At 27.3% G+C, this 19,442-nt stretch overlaps 1 protein-coding gene across 1 annotated transcript; it reads right to left on the reverse strand.

Annotated features, from left to right (window-relative positions):
• Positions 1 to 7,614: 7,614 nt before the first annotated feature.
• On the reverse strand, positions 7,615 to 17,858 carry LOC113389556 (putative serine protease K12H4.7). Its single transcript, XM_026626577.1, has 12 exons — positions 17,846 to 17,858; positions 15,729 to 15,922; positions 15,003 to 15,184; positions 14,124 to 14,218; positions 13,504 to 13,644; positions 12,549 to 12,687; positions 11,812 to 11,944; positions 11,198 to 11,258; positions 11,112 to 11,156; positions 10,330 to 10,465; positions 9,163 to 9,341; positions 7,615 to 7,724 (listed from the first exon to the last, which is right to left on the reverse strand). The coding sequence occupies exons 1-12, from the start codon at positions 17,856 to 17,858 to the stop codon at positions 7,615 to 7,617; spliced, it is 1,428 nt and encodes a 475-aa protein (XP_026482362.1).
• Between the last annotated feature and the right edge of the window lie 1,584 nt (positions 17,859 to 19,442).

Below are 19,442 nucleotides of genomic sequence, written 5' to 3' on the forward strand. Positions count from 1 at the left end.
TTTTAAAATTTTGTTATATAATCCACTCATTTATTTACATCATTTTCATTTTGATTATTTTGTCATATTTCTGTACATTATTTTTTCCACAATTTTATTCATTTTGTATAATAAATCCACCATCTTCTGCTTTTTTTATACATATTGTTCTCTTAAATCTTCTCAAGATCATTTTTCTTGACAGATGTCCTGAAGATGGAACGTACCTAGTTCCGAAACGTCGACAGTAAATAAATAAAAAAAAGATTTTAAAAAATTTTTTTTTGTTTTTTATTACTTTTTGATTCTTTGTTCGATGCTCTACAAATATTTATTAATCCAAGACTCCACGATATAATATATATTCTAACTGACCCGGTGAACAAAAAACCGTGAACATTCCATGGACGACTAAAAATTTAAAAAAATTTGGAAATGAGATTGTGGGTAAACTAGAATAATCAATACCATACCAGAATTTTTTTTCAATACATGTATAATTATTTCTCATTTTGTACAACAAATTTATGACCATCCATTACCTCAAGGTGTGTCCGGATGAAGAACCGACAGGAACTGTTGGGATCATAAATATCTTCATAGATTTTGCGTGGGTTCAGGTGTTTATTACACCTTATTACACCGATATATTATAATATAACAACATGTATAGAATAAGAATGTATGTATCTATATATCTTTTCATACATATTTAATTTTTCCGTGTATTTGTAAAGTGCAGAGGTGTCGCAATGATTGCAAGTTTGTCCCAGCAGAATGTTGAGTAATAATTCGACTTGGTAGGAAATACTTTCTAAAATCACAACGAGAAATAAATGTGGGCAAATAGTCATAGTTAATAATAATAATAACTAGTGGTGTATGGCATCGTGCCTTAAGGCAAATTGCTGGAACTTCCCGTACCGTAATGAAATATTCGAGGAATATTAAACGTTTTCAAATATATATTATTACAAATACTGTAACTTTCATTATTTTTGCTATCTTGTTATATCTGAGCAAATCAAATGTAAATCATAAATCAATTTATCTCCAGAACATTAACAATCGAAATTTCATTTCGAATTTAATTTCAAAAAAAAAAAATAGTTGCCTAATTTACACAAAATTGAAAAAGTGCTCCCGTCTAACCGTCTAAACGCATTCGCAAATAATTCTGTATGACATTTTCACTTATACTGTGCTTAGCTTGGCGGCATTTTCACATTTTTCAAAAGTTTTCACAAAATTGGAAAAGTGCTCCAAGTCTAAACGCACTTGGGTGAACATTTGTACCAGAGTGGCACTTAGACTGTGCGTGGGTAATTTTTTGAATTTTTAATCCAAAAATATTTTATGAAAAATAAAAAAAGATGTAATAATTTTTTATCCTCAAAAGCAATTGTTTTGTCAATACAAGCAGAAATTTTTGTAGATCACTCAAATTGGACGCTTAGTTCACTCAAAAACTGCCATTGTTTGCGCTATGTATCTTCGAAATGGCGGGACCTGTCTTTGCCAAAAACTAATCACCTCTTCTCCCAACTATTACAAATTAAATGTTTGTTAAATTATTCAAATCCGATACCGTTCTCGCAAAAACTCGATTTGTATTTCTTGCACTCTTTGCTCCGTATTTCCGTAATGGCTGGACCTGCCTTTGCCAAAAACTAATCAGCACATCTCCCTATCAATAGGGATCGAATGTTTTTTAAACCATTCAAATTGGTTGATCAGTGCGCCCGAAAACGTGGACGAAAAAATGCGGACATACAAGACACACACACACACACTTACACACACATCCATTTTTTCTGATGTATGCCAAAATGCTCAGAAACCTTCCGAACGTCTAGAAATGTAAAAATTTTCATTTCCGATTTTTGGCCCATTACTATAACTACCCTAAGGGAAGTTAATAATTTTATATGAAATTTAGTGTAAAAATCTGCCATTTACCAAATCTGGCAAGGTTGGTGTCTAATGTACCAAATATACTGATAAGTTTACCACCATTTATCACTTATGATTGACGTTTATTCTCGTCATAGAGAACTGGCAAAATTTTGTGTATCGAGGAGCTTAATTTATTTATTTATAATAATTTACAAATCATAATTCTTATGTCCATGGACTTCGAAGATGTTTTCCGCATTCCAGAAGAGAACTTATTGGCTGTTAGATGTAGTTCTTTAGGAGACTCTTCCATTTTGCATGTTTTCCTAAAATAGAATTATTTATGAAGGCAAAAACACTTACTACAGCGTTCAGAAATACCGCAAATTGCACGCCGGAATTATTTATGGACGAGGAGGAATAATTAGGAGGCACAAGGTTTTAAAAACTCAAAAACCGTTTGAAAGATATTAATTAGGAATTGTGCTGATTACTTTTTGGTAAAGATCGATCAAACCGTTTTCTTGTAATAATGCGTTAAATTTTTTTTCTACTATTTTTATGAATTTTTTTTACGGTAGATACTACTATAGTCTTATAAATCATACTAAAATATTACGGCCCTACGACAAGTCAATTAATTTTAAAAATTCATCAGAGTTTGCAAAAATTAGTATCGTTTTTTTTGGCATTTGTCAAAATTAGACCTCTGATAGACGTTTTCTCAAAAACGCCTGAACCGATTTCAAAAATTTAAAAACTATTTGATGTAACTCAATGAAGTCTATCGTTTATCATATTTAGGCGACGATCTGCCAAGCCGTTTCTTTGTAATTCGGTAAAAAGTGTTAAACTTTTTGTCTACAGTTTTTTCGCCCACAGTTTTTTTACGAAAAAACTTTGTTCGTACGAAAGATGCAGAATAAAATTACGAATAAAATGGCATATAAATGGTTAAGTGTGTTCATATAATTTTCTCGAGATTTTCCGATTTTCCTGAAATTTTACGATAGCAACTCGCCTGTAGGCATTTGTTAAAATCAAAATTAGACGATTTACTTGGTACAATGATAGAGTACTTGGTCTTGATGAACATACTAAACCATTAAAGTGCCACGGAAACTGGTTCAATTATAAAAATTATCGATTTTCAAAAATTTGCTTTTAGAAAATACTCCGTTCATTCGTTTTCAATGATGTGTAATAAATTCACTCGGAATACTTTTAATCACTCATAAATTAATGTATTTTTTATTGAGTCGATTATATGCACAAATCGGAAAGTTCATGTAACTTGGCTCAAGGCAAAATACCAATACCAACTAGTTTTTTCTTCTAATCTATAATAATCAGACTCAGGGGCTGGTTTTGTCGTGAAATAGACCATTGTTATGGCAAGGCTATTTTACGCTGCGTTCTTCATACGAAATGGTACTAAATATGTAAAAATGTCGTGTGGTTGCTGTACAGTCAGGCGTTTTAGATAGAAAACCCATCCTAAAACACGCATAAACGTCAAAAAACAATCTTATCATAAATGCTTCTTTGTGATATGACTTGATAACATGTGAGTGCAGTTGTATTTTATGTGTAAATCGCCTGATCATACATAGCATTTTGACAGTATTTAGTACCATTTTGTATGAAAAGCGCTACGTATGCAGTTCAATAGTTAATTTTTTTAACTGGTTATAAATGAGAAACTCGAGTAAATATATTACTACTTTCACTAAGAAATAATTTGTACAAATAGTGAAGTAACGACTTCAAACATCTCAAAATGACTTTTAGGTGTTAATTAAGTGTTTGAACATTTCCTAAAGGGCCGTTTTAAATCTCACGTGCATTATCGAACTTAGGTGTGATTTATATATATATATATATATATATATATATATTATAAAAAACACACTTCTTAAAAATCATATTGAGTAATTTGTAAAAAATTTATTTTCTAAATTAATCTACGGTAAAAGACCTTCTAAAATATTGGAGGAACAAGAGAGTTTCAATGTAGAACTTTGTCTGATGATGTAATAATCCATTTAAACTCAAATTAAACTAGTTGTATTTTTTTATTGAAACATAAAGTAATTAAGAGACAAATAAAAAAAGCAATTCTGATTACCCATAATACTTTTAAAATAAGAAGCAGCAAAACCTTAGAGAAAATTTAATTCTTATCGCTCTTTTCTGTAATTGAAAAATTTAACTAAGTAATTTTGAAAAGCCACATAATTAAATGCCATAAAACCATAACATGATTAGTTCTAGTAATTAAAATATCCTTTGTTAATGAAGTGTTATAAATTTATGAAAAAAACTAGTTGTATAAATTGTGTGCCTACTATATCTATTCATAAATTTGTTGTCTCTCAAATTTTTCTTATAAAGATTTATTCTGCACACAATCTTGCTACTAGTTTATCATCTGTGTGTAAAATTGTTGAGAAAAAATTGCTAGTACATTCAAAATATTCTCAGAAATTTGTGTCTAATGTCATTTTTTCTTTTTAATATTTATTCATCTATCTTTTTGAAGATTTACTCTGGGAACAATTTTTTTACTTGGCTATCATCTTTATGTGAAATTGTAGAGTAGAAATTATAAAAAGTGTAGGTTTGTCGTATGTTTTAGTAGTATACCCAGAAGTTTTGTCTGATGTATATATATATATATATATATATATATATATATAATGTGAGTTCGTTTCTCAAGTTTGCATCTGGTAGTAACATTCCATTCTAACAAAACCGCAAATCTAGGAATGTCTTGAGTTTTGCTCATTTGTCTCTTTGCTGAAGACAACACACAAACACATAAATTCATATATATATATATATATATATATATATATTTATATATATATACCTATTAGGACGATGTGGGACATTTGACAATTATGCAAATGGCATAATTCCCATGAAGGGTTTTGCAGAGTAAAAGAGCACCTTTAGGGTAGACTTTTGATGAAATTAATCAAGCCCTCGTAAAAGTAGACAGTTAAAACTGTCATGACCATTTATTTTGTCATGGAGTATATATAGATACAATAAAAGTGCAATATTTTTACATGATGTTATATGAACGCAGCATTTTAGTTTTTCTATAATTTGCATACAAAGTGCAAAGAGTAATGTTAAACTTAAAGTGGCTTGGTAAAATATATTTAAATACATATATATATATATATATATATATATATATCTCAGCATATCTATTTTCATCCCCTATTTTTCCTATTTTTCCAATCACTTAAGGGCAAAGAGTATTAGGTCAACCAGAATCCTCGATGGAGCAATATCAATAAATACAACACGACCAAACATAATTATGGCTATTTGTCCAGAAATAATCGTAACATTTTACTTTCGGGATAAGAAATTAGTACTTTGAGGGAATTGATACGGAAATATACAACTTTTTTAAGAAATTGACATCGATATTGTAAAGGATTCGATTAAAAAAATTGATAATATTGTAAAAAGATCCAAAAAATTGATAATTGTTGTTTGTAAGAGAGTATAAGATGCAACCACATTTTTTGTCAAGTGAATTTATAGTATTTTTACATTTTATAGTCTTTCAAACATGTAGTTGAAGTAGTTGTTAAATAAATCGTTACTATTTATTCTTACCTTGTAAATTAATATAGACAACAAATTAGGTTAAAAACAGTTTTGTTAAGTTAAAACAAAATGCATCAAATTTCAAAATATCCGTTCCTCTATATTAAACTAATATGTTAACAAAAGGAAATAGTCATTACAATAGATATTTAAATATTTTTTGTTATATTGATATTGAAAAATATTGGACTCAGGACCCTTCCTTGAGGAACGCCATTGGCTATGTACTTCAATGTATAGTAATCTTTTTTTATAAAATTGTCGATTGTTTAAATAACTATCAGTTTGATGTATTATATAATATGGTAATTATTTCTACTACAAATTTGAAAAGCAGAATTATTTAGATTTTTGTGTGTTAAGTACATGGTCACCCAGCCATAAGTATTTTTTCTATCAAGTTCCACTGACCACTAAATGTAAATTATAGAAAGTCATTATAATAGTTAGTTTAACATTTTTGTTGCCAATAGTTCAAGTTCCACTGACCACTAAATGTCAATTATGAAAAGGCATAATAATAGTTTAGTTATAACCATTTGGTTGCATAGATTTGTTCAATACTGCCATTTCAAATATCTTGTTATATTGATATAGAAAAATGTTGGACTTAGGATACTTCCTTGAGGAACACCAGTGTCTATATACTAGAGCAAGTATTTTTCATGAAATTGTCTATTATTTACAAAACTATCAATGCGATGCATTAAATAATTTAGTATATATTTCTACTGTTAACTGAAAAACCAAATTTAATTTGTTATTTTGTGTGTTAGTCACCGAGCCTTAGTTATTATTTCTATCAAATTCCACTAATCACTAAATGTTAATTTTGAAAAGTCATTATAATAGTTAGTTTAACATTTTTGTCGCATCGATTTGATCGATAGATCAATTTTAAATATTTTGTTATATCGATATTGAAAAACACTGGACTTAGGATACTTCCTTGAGGAACACCAGTGGCTATATACTTCAAGAGCAAATATTTTTTAATAAAATTGTCGATAATTTAAAAAGCTATCATTCCGATGTATTAATTAATTGAATAATTGATTTTGATGATAAGCAAAATTATTTCTATTTGTGTTTTATGCACATGGTCACCCAGCCTTAGTTATTATTTCTACCAAGTTCCACTTACCACAAATTGTCAATTATAAAATGTCATTATAATAGTAAGTTTAACATTTTTGTTACATATATTTGATTAATAGTTCAATTTTAAATATATGCTTCTATATTGATATTGAAAAATATTGGACTCAGGATACTTCCTTGAGTAACACCAGTGGCTATGTACTTTAATGTTGAGAAAATGTTTTTATTAATAAAAATAATGATTATTTAAATAACTGAATGAGATGTATTGAATAATTTGGCAACTTTTTCTTCTACAAATCCTAAAATCCAAATAATTTCGATACTTGTGTTATGCCCATGGTCACCCAGCCTTAGTTATTATTTCTTCTATCAAGTTCCACTGACCACTAAATGTCAATTATAGTAAATTATGACCCACTTCGATCATATTAGGGCATTCTCCATAATTTATTTGTCGCATTGGCCAACTACTGGGTTAATTTACAGTCCCAGATATATATAGGGCGTTTATAATAAGGGTTGTTTGACGGTAACCAGACACTATCGGAAATAAGGGCTTCATAATTAAGAGATTGCATATTGTGCTAATTATTACACTATGATGTAACAGGATACACTTACGTACTGTAATAGATATATGGGTATTTGATACAGCAAATAAATGTTTTTATGGGAATTTGTTAGAGGAAAGTTAACTCTTGTTTTGTTAGATATTTTACATCATAATGTATGAGCTCTATTTTTTTGCTACTAATTTACAAGATAGAGCTGAGAGTAAAATATTAAAATAGTGAGGGCATTTAAAAGTCCAAAAATTTTTGAGACTTTCAGGAATATCCAAAAAATTTATTTTCAATTTAATTTCAAGTAAGTATTCAGTTTTATATAAATATCTTGAGATGAGAAATGAAATTATTTCTATAAGCAACTGATTCATGAAATCAATTATGCGTTTTTGGAATACTTTATTTAAAATTAACATAATTATTTTTAGTATTATTATTATTATTCTGAGAGCCATTTGCTTATCAATTGCTGCACCCGCAATTTTGCTGCTTTCATTTGAGGCAAATCTTTTTCTGATATGGATTCCAAATCTTGGCAATGAGAAGTACCTAAAATATAAAAAAAATTGTCAAAAATCACAAATTTGGACTTAGTACTAATATTACTTGCAATTAGGGTTTGTCGGTTTTCAAAAACCGGTTTTTGGTGAAAATTATGGAATTAGAAAACCGGTTTTTTAGTGAAAAAAGTCGGTTCTCACTGTATAAATGGAAAATGATAAATATAGCCAAATGTAAATAGATGAAAGCATTTTGATTCTTGAATTCATATCGGTTTAATAGCATTTCATATCTTATCAGTCTGCAATGGTTCCCAGAAAGGTTTTGTATATATTAATTTAGATTTTTATACCAGTGTATATATTAATTTAAATCAGTGTGATTTCTTCTTGAAGAAATAACTTATTCATCTACACAAACTAAAAAAAAGAGTTTTAAACCCTAGAAGCCACAAATAAAAGAACAAAAACCTTACAATTATAATGTCAGGCTTTAAAAACAATTAAGCATGATTTGGTCGCAATTATGAGAGTATTTTCTATTTCAGGAAATTTTGTGAGTAAACAAAGAACACGTCTAAGTAGCAATTCGATAGACTTACTCAGTTTTTTGAAATCATATTTTATTAAACAAAAAGAAAAACAGTTCTAGTGTTTAAAATTAATTAGTTAAAATTGCTCGGAACAGACACCGAGTTTAGCTTAATTGATTTTAAAACTAAAATTGATATTAATAAGTATGTATCAACATGTATCTATTTTTTTTTTTTCAATTTAATGATCATTTTTAATTTAAAAATGTATTATTTTTATTTATTTGAAAACTTTCCTTTTACTATCATAAAAATATTTTCATTCTTATATGTGAAAATGATGCATGAACAACGAATAATTATTTTCAAAGTTATTTAATCAAGATAAACTATTATTTTTTAGTTCTACTAATTAAATATAAAATAATTTTGTTTACTATTCATAAAATTGAACAATAAATAAATTCAGTCAAATACTGCTCTTAATCACACTAAATTTGCGGATAAATTACAGAATATTCGAGCAAAAATTTATTTTTTATATAAGATTCGAAAACCGGCTAAAATCGTTTTTTAGTAAAATTAAAATTCGAAAACCGGTTTTCTGAAGTTTCGGTTTTTGTATAATCCCTACTTGCAATATAAAATATTCTGGTTTTGATATTTGCTCCAAAAGGAAGAAGTTCTACAGAGAAAAAGATTTTTGGATAGGAATAAGTGCCATGGAGAAATTACAAAAAACAATAATTTAAAAAAAAAATCTGAAAATAGCAAAAAGTCAATTTCACAAAAACAAAGAAACCCAAAAAAAGAAGACTCCTCAAAAAGAGTGTAGAGTAAACTTTAATGATGATTTTGACTAAACTTTCCTAAAAGAGACGTTAATTAACAAGGTATATTCTTATACATTAACTATTTCCGTCTAATTTGTGTCTATTATTTTTGGTTTATTACCTGTTACTATTATAGTCGGTGTATCTTCATTCAAATCCTGCAAAACTCCAATTGCATGCCAAGGATCAATTGTACCATGTGTGAAAATCACTTTTGTTAATTTTGGTTTTAGGCCACCATAAACTATATTTGTTCTGTTGATGCCATTATGTAAAACTTGATTGCTACTTCCGACGAACCTGATGGAAAAATAGACATATGTTATATAAATAACATATATCAAATTTACAATAAAAAATAATGGCCATTTTCAAAAAGTTATTTAAATAATCGACAATTCTATAAAAAAAATAATTGCTCTACGTTAAAGTACATAGCCACTGGTGTTCCTCAAAGAAGTATTCTGAGCCCAATATTTTTCAATGTCAATATAATAACATGTTATGTAATATTAGATGTAAACAAAATTATGTTGGTTTTGAAAAAAAATCTACGAAGATTTGGTGGAAAGTTGTCTAGTTCTCGAAGGTTTAGGTGAACTAGTTCTAGAAGTTTTTGGTGACACTAAATATTAGTTTTAGGCATTTATTGGTAAAGAAAGTTGTGATTGTGGTAATAAGAATGGTTTGGTTACTTTTTATAATTGAGTTATAATTTATCGATTGGAGGACAAAGACTGCAAAAAATTACAACAGTTGATATTAATAAACCTAGATAATCATAAAGGTGTTATATCAAATAGAAAATAGGGAAACCCAAGAACAAATTTCAGCAGTATGATTGTACCATTGACTTTGGATTTGGAATTTTGATGCTTAACTAGGATTGTTTAATGTAGCATCTATAGTTTTGCTATAAAATAGTAAATATAACTTCCGATAAACCTAATAGAAAAATAGATATGTGTTATGTAATATTTGGTATAAACAAAATTTGGTTGGTTTCGCAGAAACATCTATCAAGATTTTCTGGAAAAATGTCCAGTTTTTGAAGGTTTGGTTTAGAAGTTTTTGGTGGCATCAAATGTTAGTTAAAGGAATTTATTGAGCAAAAAAGTTGTAGTTGTGGTAATACAAATGGTTTGACTTCTTTTTATAATTGTCGTCTACTTATCAAAGACCTGATATTTCTAGTATAGGTTTTTTGTACTCTATTGTAATTTACTTGCTTTATAATATCTCTTTTTTGTGCTAGAAGTTTCTCTGAGAAAATTTACTTTCAACTTACCCATGTCCATAAGTTTGATCACATAGAGCTTCATAATATTTTAGAGTATTTGCTCCATTTCCAAAGGGTTGTTTGATGGATTTATCAGTTTGGAAATATCCATATTCGGTGCAGGTTTGGTAAATCCATTGTCTTACTAGAAATTATAAAAGAAACCTTGGTCAATATATTATTATAGACTTAAATATAGTGCTCTGCCAAAAACGGAGAAAAAATTAATTGGTGTATATATTTAATGGACAACTAATTTTTTTGCATTGATTGTTGTTATTGGATAAACTTGATTAGTAGGCAATTTAAAATTTCTAATCATACATATTATGTTTTATATGATTTAAATACAAATTAGACTTTCAAATTAAACTGCCCCCAAGGAAGAAAATCTGGCTGGGGCAATATATTACATTAATTTGCAACATGGATTTGATTTAAACTTGTTGACTCTCGTTGGCTGATTGTGTTTCTAATAGTTTCTAAATTTCTAATTATATTTATATTGCGTTTTTTTATTCAATTTAAAATTGAAATAGTCAAATGAAATGTATATATATATAATATGAAAACTGTTTTCATAATCTCTCATACCAGGCATCTCTGTCTGACTGAGATATGAAAATAATGTATATACATACATACAAGGTTGTCAAATATCTCCCTTCCGCCTTTTCGTATTATAAACCAAGAGCAAAAAAGCGGAAGGGAGATATTTGACAACCTAATATATATATATATATATATATATATATAAATAAAAATTAAAAAAAATTAAACTAAATTCTTACATCCTCCAACTGAAGCCTGATGCATCCAGGAGTCATTCCTCAAAAGTTGACAATTGGTAGAAATTTTAAATTGACACATCTATTGCCCCATTTGGTTCTAAGGAATTTTGCCAAAGTTGCCATTTCTGAACTATTACTGGCTTCAGCCTTGAAAAAAAAAAACAAAATTAAATAGACAAAAATAATAAAAATATTAGCATCAAATAATTTATGATGAATGAATAAAGTTTGTCAAGATGTTGTGGGTAAAATTCCAATGATTTAGTAGAAGGTGGATCAATTTTAGTCAGTAAACTATTACTGGTTTACTCTTGAAAAAAAATTGGTAATAACCAAATATCAATTTAAATTAATTTGTGATGAATAAGTGAAGATTCTCACGCTATTGTGTCACTTGTTTTTTGTTCTAAGATTTTTTATTGTACAATATTGTATTTTATTTAATTATCATAGAACTTTAGTGTCAATCGCAATTATCATGGGCATTTCTAATTTACTGCAGATTTTGTGATGCACTATCAAAAAAATACCTAATTGTCTGGAAATCTGGATTCTTTTAGTATACTTAGTGATTATGAACCGTTTACTTTAGAACATTGGCTAAAATTATCGATTTCTTCAAATAATATGGAATTTGCTTTAAGATCCATAAATCTAAATTATATATATATATATATATATATATATATATTATTCTTACGTTCAAAAATCTGCAAACACTTTCAACATCTCCTGGCTCGTGATATTGTACAGTTCCAGAAAATGCATTTGCTATTGTTGAGAAAAAGTTGGCAAAATCCAATGGTGAATCTGGTTCTATTGGAGGACAAAGACTGAAAAAAATTGCAATAGTAGATATTAATAAACTTAGATAATAATAAAGTTGTTAAATCAAATAGGCAAAAGAGAAAGCCAAGACGAAATTATAGCAATATGATTTTGCAATTGATTTTGGACCTAGAAATTTGACGGTCAACCAGCATTGTTTAATCTAGCATCTATAGTTTTGCTACAAATTAGTAAATATATTGTTTGTAGATTTATTATGAAAGAGTAAAATTTATTTTAGCCCTTTGTATAACATTTGCCTTGACTTTAAACATGAACCTAAATAATTAAGAGTGTACATGAAAAATTATCCTACAGCTAATGCAAAGACAAATTTAAGGAAAGACATTCTGTAATTGAATTTGGACTTAGGAATTTTGATGCACATAAAAATAATAGTAAAAATATTTTTTTTAAGTTTCAAAATAATAATAAATAGTAAAATTTTAGCAACAAATGGTACAACTTCAAATATTTCAAATGCAATAAGACATCTGCAGATTTGACCTACAGTGATGCAATTTTCTTGCAAAAATACTAAGGAGGTCTTTTACCTCAGGTTAATTTGAAGAGTTTTATGATTTTTTTGATGATTTTTTCTATACTTACTTGAAAGTTTTGGCAACAACTTCAACACCAGCAAGTCCCTGAAATGCTTTCCTGATTTGTTGGGTAGCTTTTTGGACAACTTCATAACATCTCATGCCACTGAGAGAACTCATGGCTGTACCCACAACTTCTAAATATTCTGAAAATAAAAAAAACAAGAAAAAAATTGAGTAACTAGAAATTAATTACCAATATCAAATTGATGAATCTTGAAAGATTTGACATTGTTGATAAAGTTTTTGAAGTCTTAGTTGGTTTAAACTAGATATCAAATTATTTATCATGAGGAGAGATGTAACTAAGGAGTCCAAAGAAAGCTTCAATGTAGCAAATGTAGTAATTAATTTTTTATTTGGCAGCATCAAATATATGGATCTTCAAAAGTGTACATTGTCGAATTATCTGGGAAGTCTTGCTACTGAAGTATTTGGTGATAAATAATTTAAGGACTGGAGTTAGAATTAAGTAGTCTGAGACTACGAGGAGTCTGAACTAAAAATTATTTGCTAGTATCATTTGAATGGATCTTAAAAATTTTACATTATCAATTAATCAAGGAAGTCTTGATGATGAGTTTTGGAAGTCAAAATTGGTATGAAAGAGTACATCAATGATTTAATATGATGAAAAATAGAATTTAGAAGGTGCAATAAATGACACAAAAGTATGGTAATATTGCAAGTATTCAAGTCCAGAAAGGTATTGTTTTTCATTATGACTAAACCGCAATATAAACATCCCTTTTGGCAATAATGTTGACAATGACAACCTTTGACACTTGGTCTTAGAAGTCTTACATGTATCACTTTCCAGAAAAGTGTTGTTTTTCATTATGATTAAACCACAATATAAACGTCATTTTCAGCAATATTTTTGACAATGACAACATTTAACTCTTGGTCTAGATTCCAGGTGCATGTAACATTTTTATTTTCACTTTTTTTATTAGTCTGACCTTTAAAATCGGCTACTGCCACCATTGGAGCACTGGAGGCTAAAGCCATGTCCGCCAAATGTGGGTATTTTAATCGGAACCAAGCCGCCATACTTCCAGCATAGGAACCACCAATTGCAACCACTTTACTATGTTCGAGACCTTGAAAAAAAAATAAAAAATATTAATCATAAAGATTTTTGTTAAACTAAATTTGGTAATTTTTTCATTTCATCTCATCTATTTACACCATTTGGACATTTGTAAATAGATAAAATGAAATTAAATTGGACATTAAGTAAATCTGTTGGCTATTATGACAAAAGTAAGATATTATCTTATATGATAAAAATAGCTGTAGATAAGTAATACAGTTCTTATCAAATTTATTTTATACTTTAACTGTCTGTAAATTAATATTATTAATAATTAATATTGTACCATTTCCTTTTATTCCATCTTTTATTTGAAAAACAAACTGGCAATGACTTTTCAGTACACTTGGGTAAATGTTTTTGTTCTATAAATCTTTTTTTTTAAAAAAAATAAATGGTAATGACTTTTCAATACATTTGAGTGTACTATGTTTTTGTACTATAATTATTTGTTATTGCAATTTATTGAATAATTAATTGTATTACCTGGAATAGTTTTCTTAATATGTTTAACAAAATATGCCAAATCTGCCAAAGCTTGATCAACGTTCAGAAATTGCAAGCTCTCTACTGAAGTGTCTCTGAAAAAAAAGAAAAATTCACATTTTAATTAATATTTACAATTATACATTTATAAAATAAATAATATTCTATGAAACTAATGTAAATTGCTAGTGTAATTCGAAATGGGCCGAATTATGCAGTTGATATAGTAATAGTACAATTTCATATACCTGGGTACACTTTTTGATATTTGGCTTTATACCATAAAAATTTGTATAAGCACATGTATATTATATCATATCATACAAAAGCTTATAAAATTATCTAAAAGTTGCCATACAAAGTTTAATAACATTTAGAACAAATATTGACAAATAATTAGGCCTAAACTTGAAAGTCCTAAAACTTTGTGATGAATTTCATATACCTGGATACACTTTTTAATATTTGGCTTTATAATAAAATAAAAATAAAAACATAAAAATTTGCTTAAAAACATGTATATTATTTTATGTCATAAAAAAGCTCATAAAAGTATCTGAGAGATTCCGTATAAAGTTTAATAACATTTAGAACAAATAATAACAAATAATTAGGCCTAAACTTGAAGGTCCTAAAACTACGTGATGAATTTCATATACTTGGGTACACTTTTTGATATTATAACATTAAAATTTTGCTTGAACAGGTGTATATTATATTATATCATAAAAAAGCTTATACAATTATCTGAAAGTAGACTGAGTCCACAATTCTCAAAATTTTAAAATTCCCAATAAATCTCTTGTCAACTTAGGACAAAGTACCAAAAATTCGTTGTATTTCTCTAGTTGTTTTTTTTAGAATTTTATTTTTACTTACTCTGTGGGTCGACTAAATCCATAAAATCTGTGTTCAGTATAAAACATGTATCCAGAATGTTGTTTGGCCATATCGTAAACTTGGCCACCCATTAAGGACCCATCATTTATAGTCCATTCACCACCAATGTATAACATTATAGGGCCACCAGGTTTGAAAAACTCGTCGTTGGAGAGATATCTCTGGATAAAAAAATTAATAAAACATTACAGTATAAATAGTAAATTATAGTAATGAATCGGTAAAATAAATATCCAAAAAAAATTGAAATTTTTTTTTGTACACCCGCTGCCACCACATATAATATTTATAGATGAATTTCATATACACTTTTTGATATTTGGCTTTATAACATCAAAAGTTGCCTAAGTACATGTATATTACATTACATCATAAAAAAGCTTATACAATTCTCTTAAAGTTGCCTTGCAAAGTTTAATAACATTTGGAACAAATAATAACAAATAATTAGGCCTGAACTTGAAAGTTTTGAGTCGATTTACTTTGTAAACAAAAGTTGGAGCCAAAAAGTAGAACAAATCTATTAGAAATTTAATTCTTTAGTAGATAAAAATATAACTAATGGTGTATGGTATCGTGCCTTAAGGCAAATTGCTGGCGTTTATGGTCTTAACGAACACCCTAAAATATTATAGGCCTACGAAAAATATTTTAATTTTAAAAATTAAAAATTCATCAAATTTTGGAATTCCATTCCTCTCTTACCATTTGCCATGTTCTGTTATCTCTAGGGTTAAAATGGTCCAATCTTTGGGTAATATAATTATTAGGAATATTATGCCTAGATTTTGGTGTAATTTTAATAGGTTCTCTGGTTCTTAGTGTTATAAAATCGAAAAATGCTGAAGCGTTTCCGAAAAAAAGTGCTGAAAGCACTAAACTAGTATTGGGACATGCATCTGGAAAAAATAGAAATTTATTAAAATATTTACATAAAACTTTGTTCTATATAAAATTGTACAATATTCTATTACCTCACACTTCAGTAAACACTCGACAACTGATTTAACTTCAGCAAATGCAATTGCATTTTAGATAAATGCAACTATTTTAAAACCTTCTATTGTGATATTTAAGATAACGAAAGTAATCTCAATTACAAGACAGATAAATTACTTTTAATCGTAAATTAAAAGTGGTTTTAATCGAGTTCTGTGTCACTTGTAATTACTAATAATAGTTATCAGGGACTTTTTTAAAAGAAAAATATAGTGTCTTATCTTTAGATATGGATTTAAACGTTTGAGAAAGGCAGAAATAATTAATTGATGCCAATTTACTAATTGATATAGAAAAACAACTAGAAGGGAAAGTATAGGGTTAATAACGGTTTAATATTTATTTTCTTTGCAAAAATGAAAATTTTTGCATATGTTTACGTTTCAAAGGTTTCTGAACATATTGGCATACCTTTGGCAATTCAGTATATTTTTGTTGTTCAAATACTTGATTTTTTGATTAAAAACTATTTACATCATACAAGCAAAAATGCTTTCAAATAAATTTGTCTTACAAAAGTTCAAAAATATTTTTCTAAATATTATACCAAAGTATTCTAGGAAAGCTAGTTACACAAATAATTATACCCAAACTTATTCCATTAGTAGGTCATTGCTTTTTCCACAATTATTAGACCAACTTTGGGGAATTTGACCAAGCAAATCATTCCAATGATTTTCCCTAAAATTATATGAGTTTTCTGAATATTATTTCCTAGATTTAGTCTATTCATTTGGTTGGTTCTACCAGTAGTCATGGAAACTGAATCGATTTACTTTGTAAACAAAAGTTGGATTCAAATCGAAATGAAGCCAAAAAATAGAGCAAATCTATTAAATATTTATAGAGATATAACTAGTGGTTAAATTAAAAATTAAAATTTGTCTAAGCACATGTATATTATATCATATCATAAAAATGCTTATAAAATTGTCTGAAATTTGCTATACAAAGTTCAATAACATTTGGAACAAATAATAACAAATAATTTGGCGTGAACTTGAAAGTTTTGAATCGATTTACTTTGTAAACAATAGTTGGATTCAAATCGAAATTGAACCAAAAAATAGACCAAATCTATTAAATATTTAATTTTTTAGTAGATAAAGATATAACTAGTAATGTATGGCATCGTCTCTTAAGGCAAATTGCTGGAACTTCCCGAACCGTAATAAAATATTCAAGGAATTTCAAATGTTTTCAAATAGATTACTACTTAAATACTGTTATTCACTCATTATTCGTATTTTAAAGACAAAATATAAGAACTCATAAATTCGACTGGTTTTTAACATAATTTCCTTCATAAGAAAAACCAACATTTTTTATAATCTGTTAGAAACTGATTTTTTACAATCAATCAAATAATTCAAATTTCAAATTTCAATTTCAAATTCCCCGCCAGATTTTTTGAGTTTTTAATAAATATGGCTTCGGTGTGAAGTCGCGCGTAGGTGTCATTCGTGAATTAAATGTCAAATATAAATGTTGTACAAATAGAATTAAATTGTTTTTTTTAATAAATAAAATGGTTTTAAGTATTAATTGTGTGATTTGAATGTTGGATTGTGTATTATATCAAGGTATATATGATAAAATATAACTATATTGTTTTTTTTTTACTATTTGTGTGCAAATTCTGAACACGACCTAACCTAACTGACGTAACATTTATTTGTTGCTTTGCTATCTTACAGTAAACTATTGGTAGGATGAAATAACAATATTATTTTAATATAGACCTACAAATTTTATTATGTCATATATAAAAGTACATATTCTTAAGGCAAATCAAGGTTTCTAAGAAATTTCATGGACCTAACCTATAAGTGCCATATTGCCTTTTTGTATTATCACTATCTTATTTATAAAACTTGGGTATGGTAAGATGAAATTCTTTGCTTTGGTTTCCTTTTGCCATTCGTTACATGTATATAAATTGTTTTATAAAAGTTTAAAGTAAGTCTACATATTTTCAGTGGATTCAAAATTGCAAACCGACGTAACCTAACTGACCTGTTTTTTTTTGCTTTGCTATTTTACAGTAAACCTTTGGTAGAATAAAATAATAATTTTATTTTAGTATAGGCTTTCAAATTTTTTAATATGACGTATATAAAATTATATATTCTAAGCCAAAACAATGCATACCAAAAATTTCAAGAACCTTGTAATCTTACAACTTAGGACATTAAACTAGTAGTTTTAAGGCCAAAGTTCTAACTACTAAGCCACGACAAGCTTATCCGAAAATTTCTTTTATTTGTGTGTTCAAATAATATATATATTTTTTAATTCTAACAATAAGATGTATTATTACATATTTTATTACTATGAATTTTCATTTACTTACTTAATATGGCTTGCAGAAGAAATTTATTATTATAGTTTATAAAATTTTTGAAAAAAGACATAAATTGAAAAAAATAATCACTTTCATAATAATTTGCTTGTTCATTATTGAATATTATTTTGTTTGAAGGTATTTTGTTCATTTATTTAATTAATATCTGACACATATGATTTCAATGAATGTATCCATTCATATATATTAATGATGTATACATATGTTATTATAAAACATGTGTCATAAATTCACATTTAAATCTAAATATATATTATTGTTATCATTGGGGAAACTATTTTTTGCACCATCATTTTATTCTAAAATTTATACTGAAACTGTTAATGTTAATTCATTTACATAATTATTCTATTTAGTCATATATATATATATATATATATATATATATATATATATTTGTATGATTCTGAATTTGATGTTGACATATGTATTAACAAAGTCTAATAATCGGGCATAACATATATATATATATATATATATATATATATATATATATATATATATATATATATCATTAGACTTGTTATCACAAATGCCTGGTATCAAATCCAAAGATGTTTTGGACAACCTGATATCAAGTTACTTGAAAATATAGATAAAAATATAGTATTGTAATGAAGTATAGTAAAATATACATTATTTACAGAATTTAGATGAATTATATCATCAATATTTAAGTTGAAGAAAAACTATTGTGTTGCCTTCTACTAAATATTGAAAGGAATATTGTTGGGTTATCTTAAAAAAACAAATTTTTCATAGAATTTATTCAAATGTTCAAAAATTTGCTACAGAGGTACTTATTGCCACATTAAAAGGTTTTTGCATTTTTATTACTATATATACAAATTTGTTTTGGGCACTTTTTGTTAAGACTGGTTTTGTTAATTTGTTCATTAATTTTATACACATAGTCAAATTTATTTATTTATTTATTTATTTATTTATTTATTTATTTATTTATTGAATGTATTTCATTTATTATTTTTACATATTATAAACATATGTCAACAAATTCACATTCAACTAGAAACATTTGATTTCTATATGACAGA

The sequence above is a fragment of the Ctenocephalides felis genome, unplaced genomic scaffold (assembly GCF_003426905.1).
Source record: "Ctenocephalides felis isolate EL2017-DRISC unplaced genomic scaffold, ASM342690v1 CF-g0.4_SCAFFOLD_03573, whole genome shotgun sequence".
Taxonomy (NCBI): domain Eukaryota; kingdom Metazoa; phylum Arthropoda; class Insecta; order Siphonaptera; family Pulicidae; genus Ctenocephalides; species Ctenocephalides felis.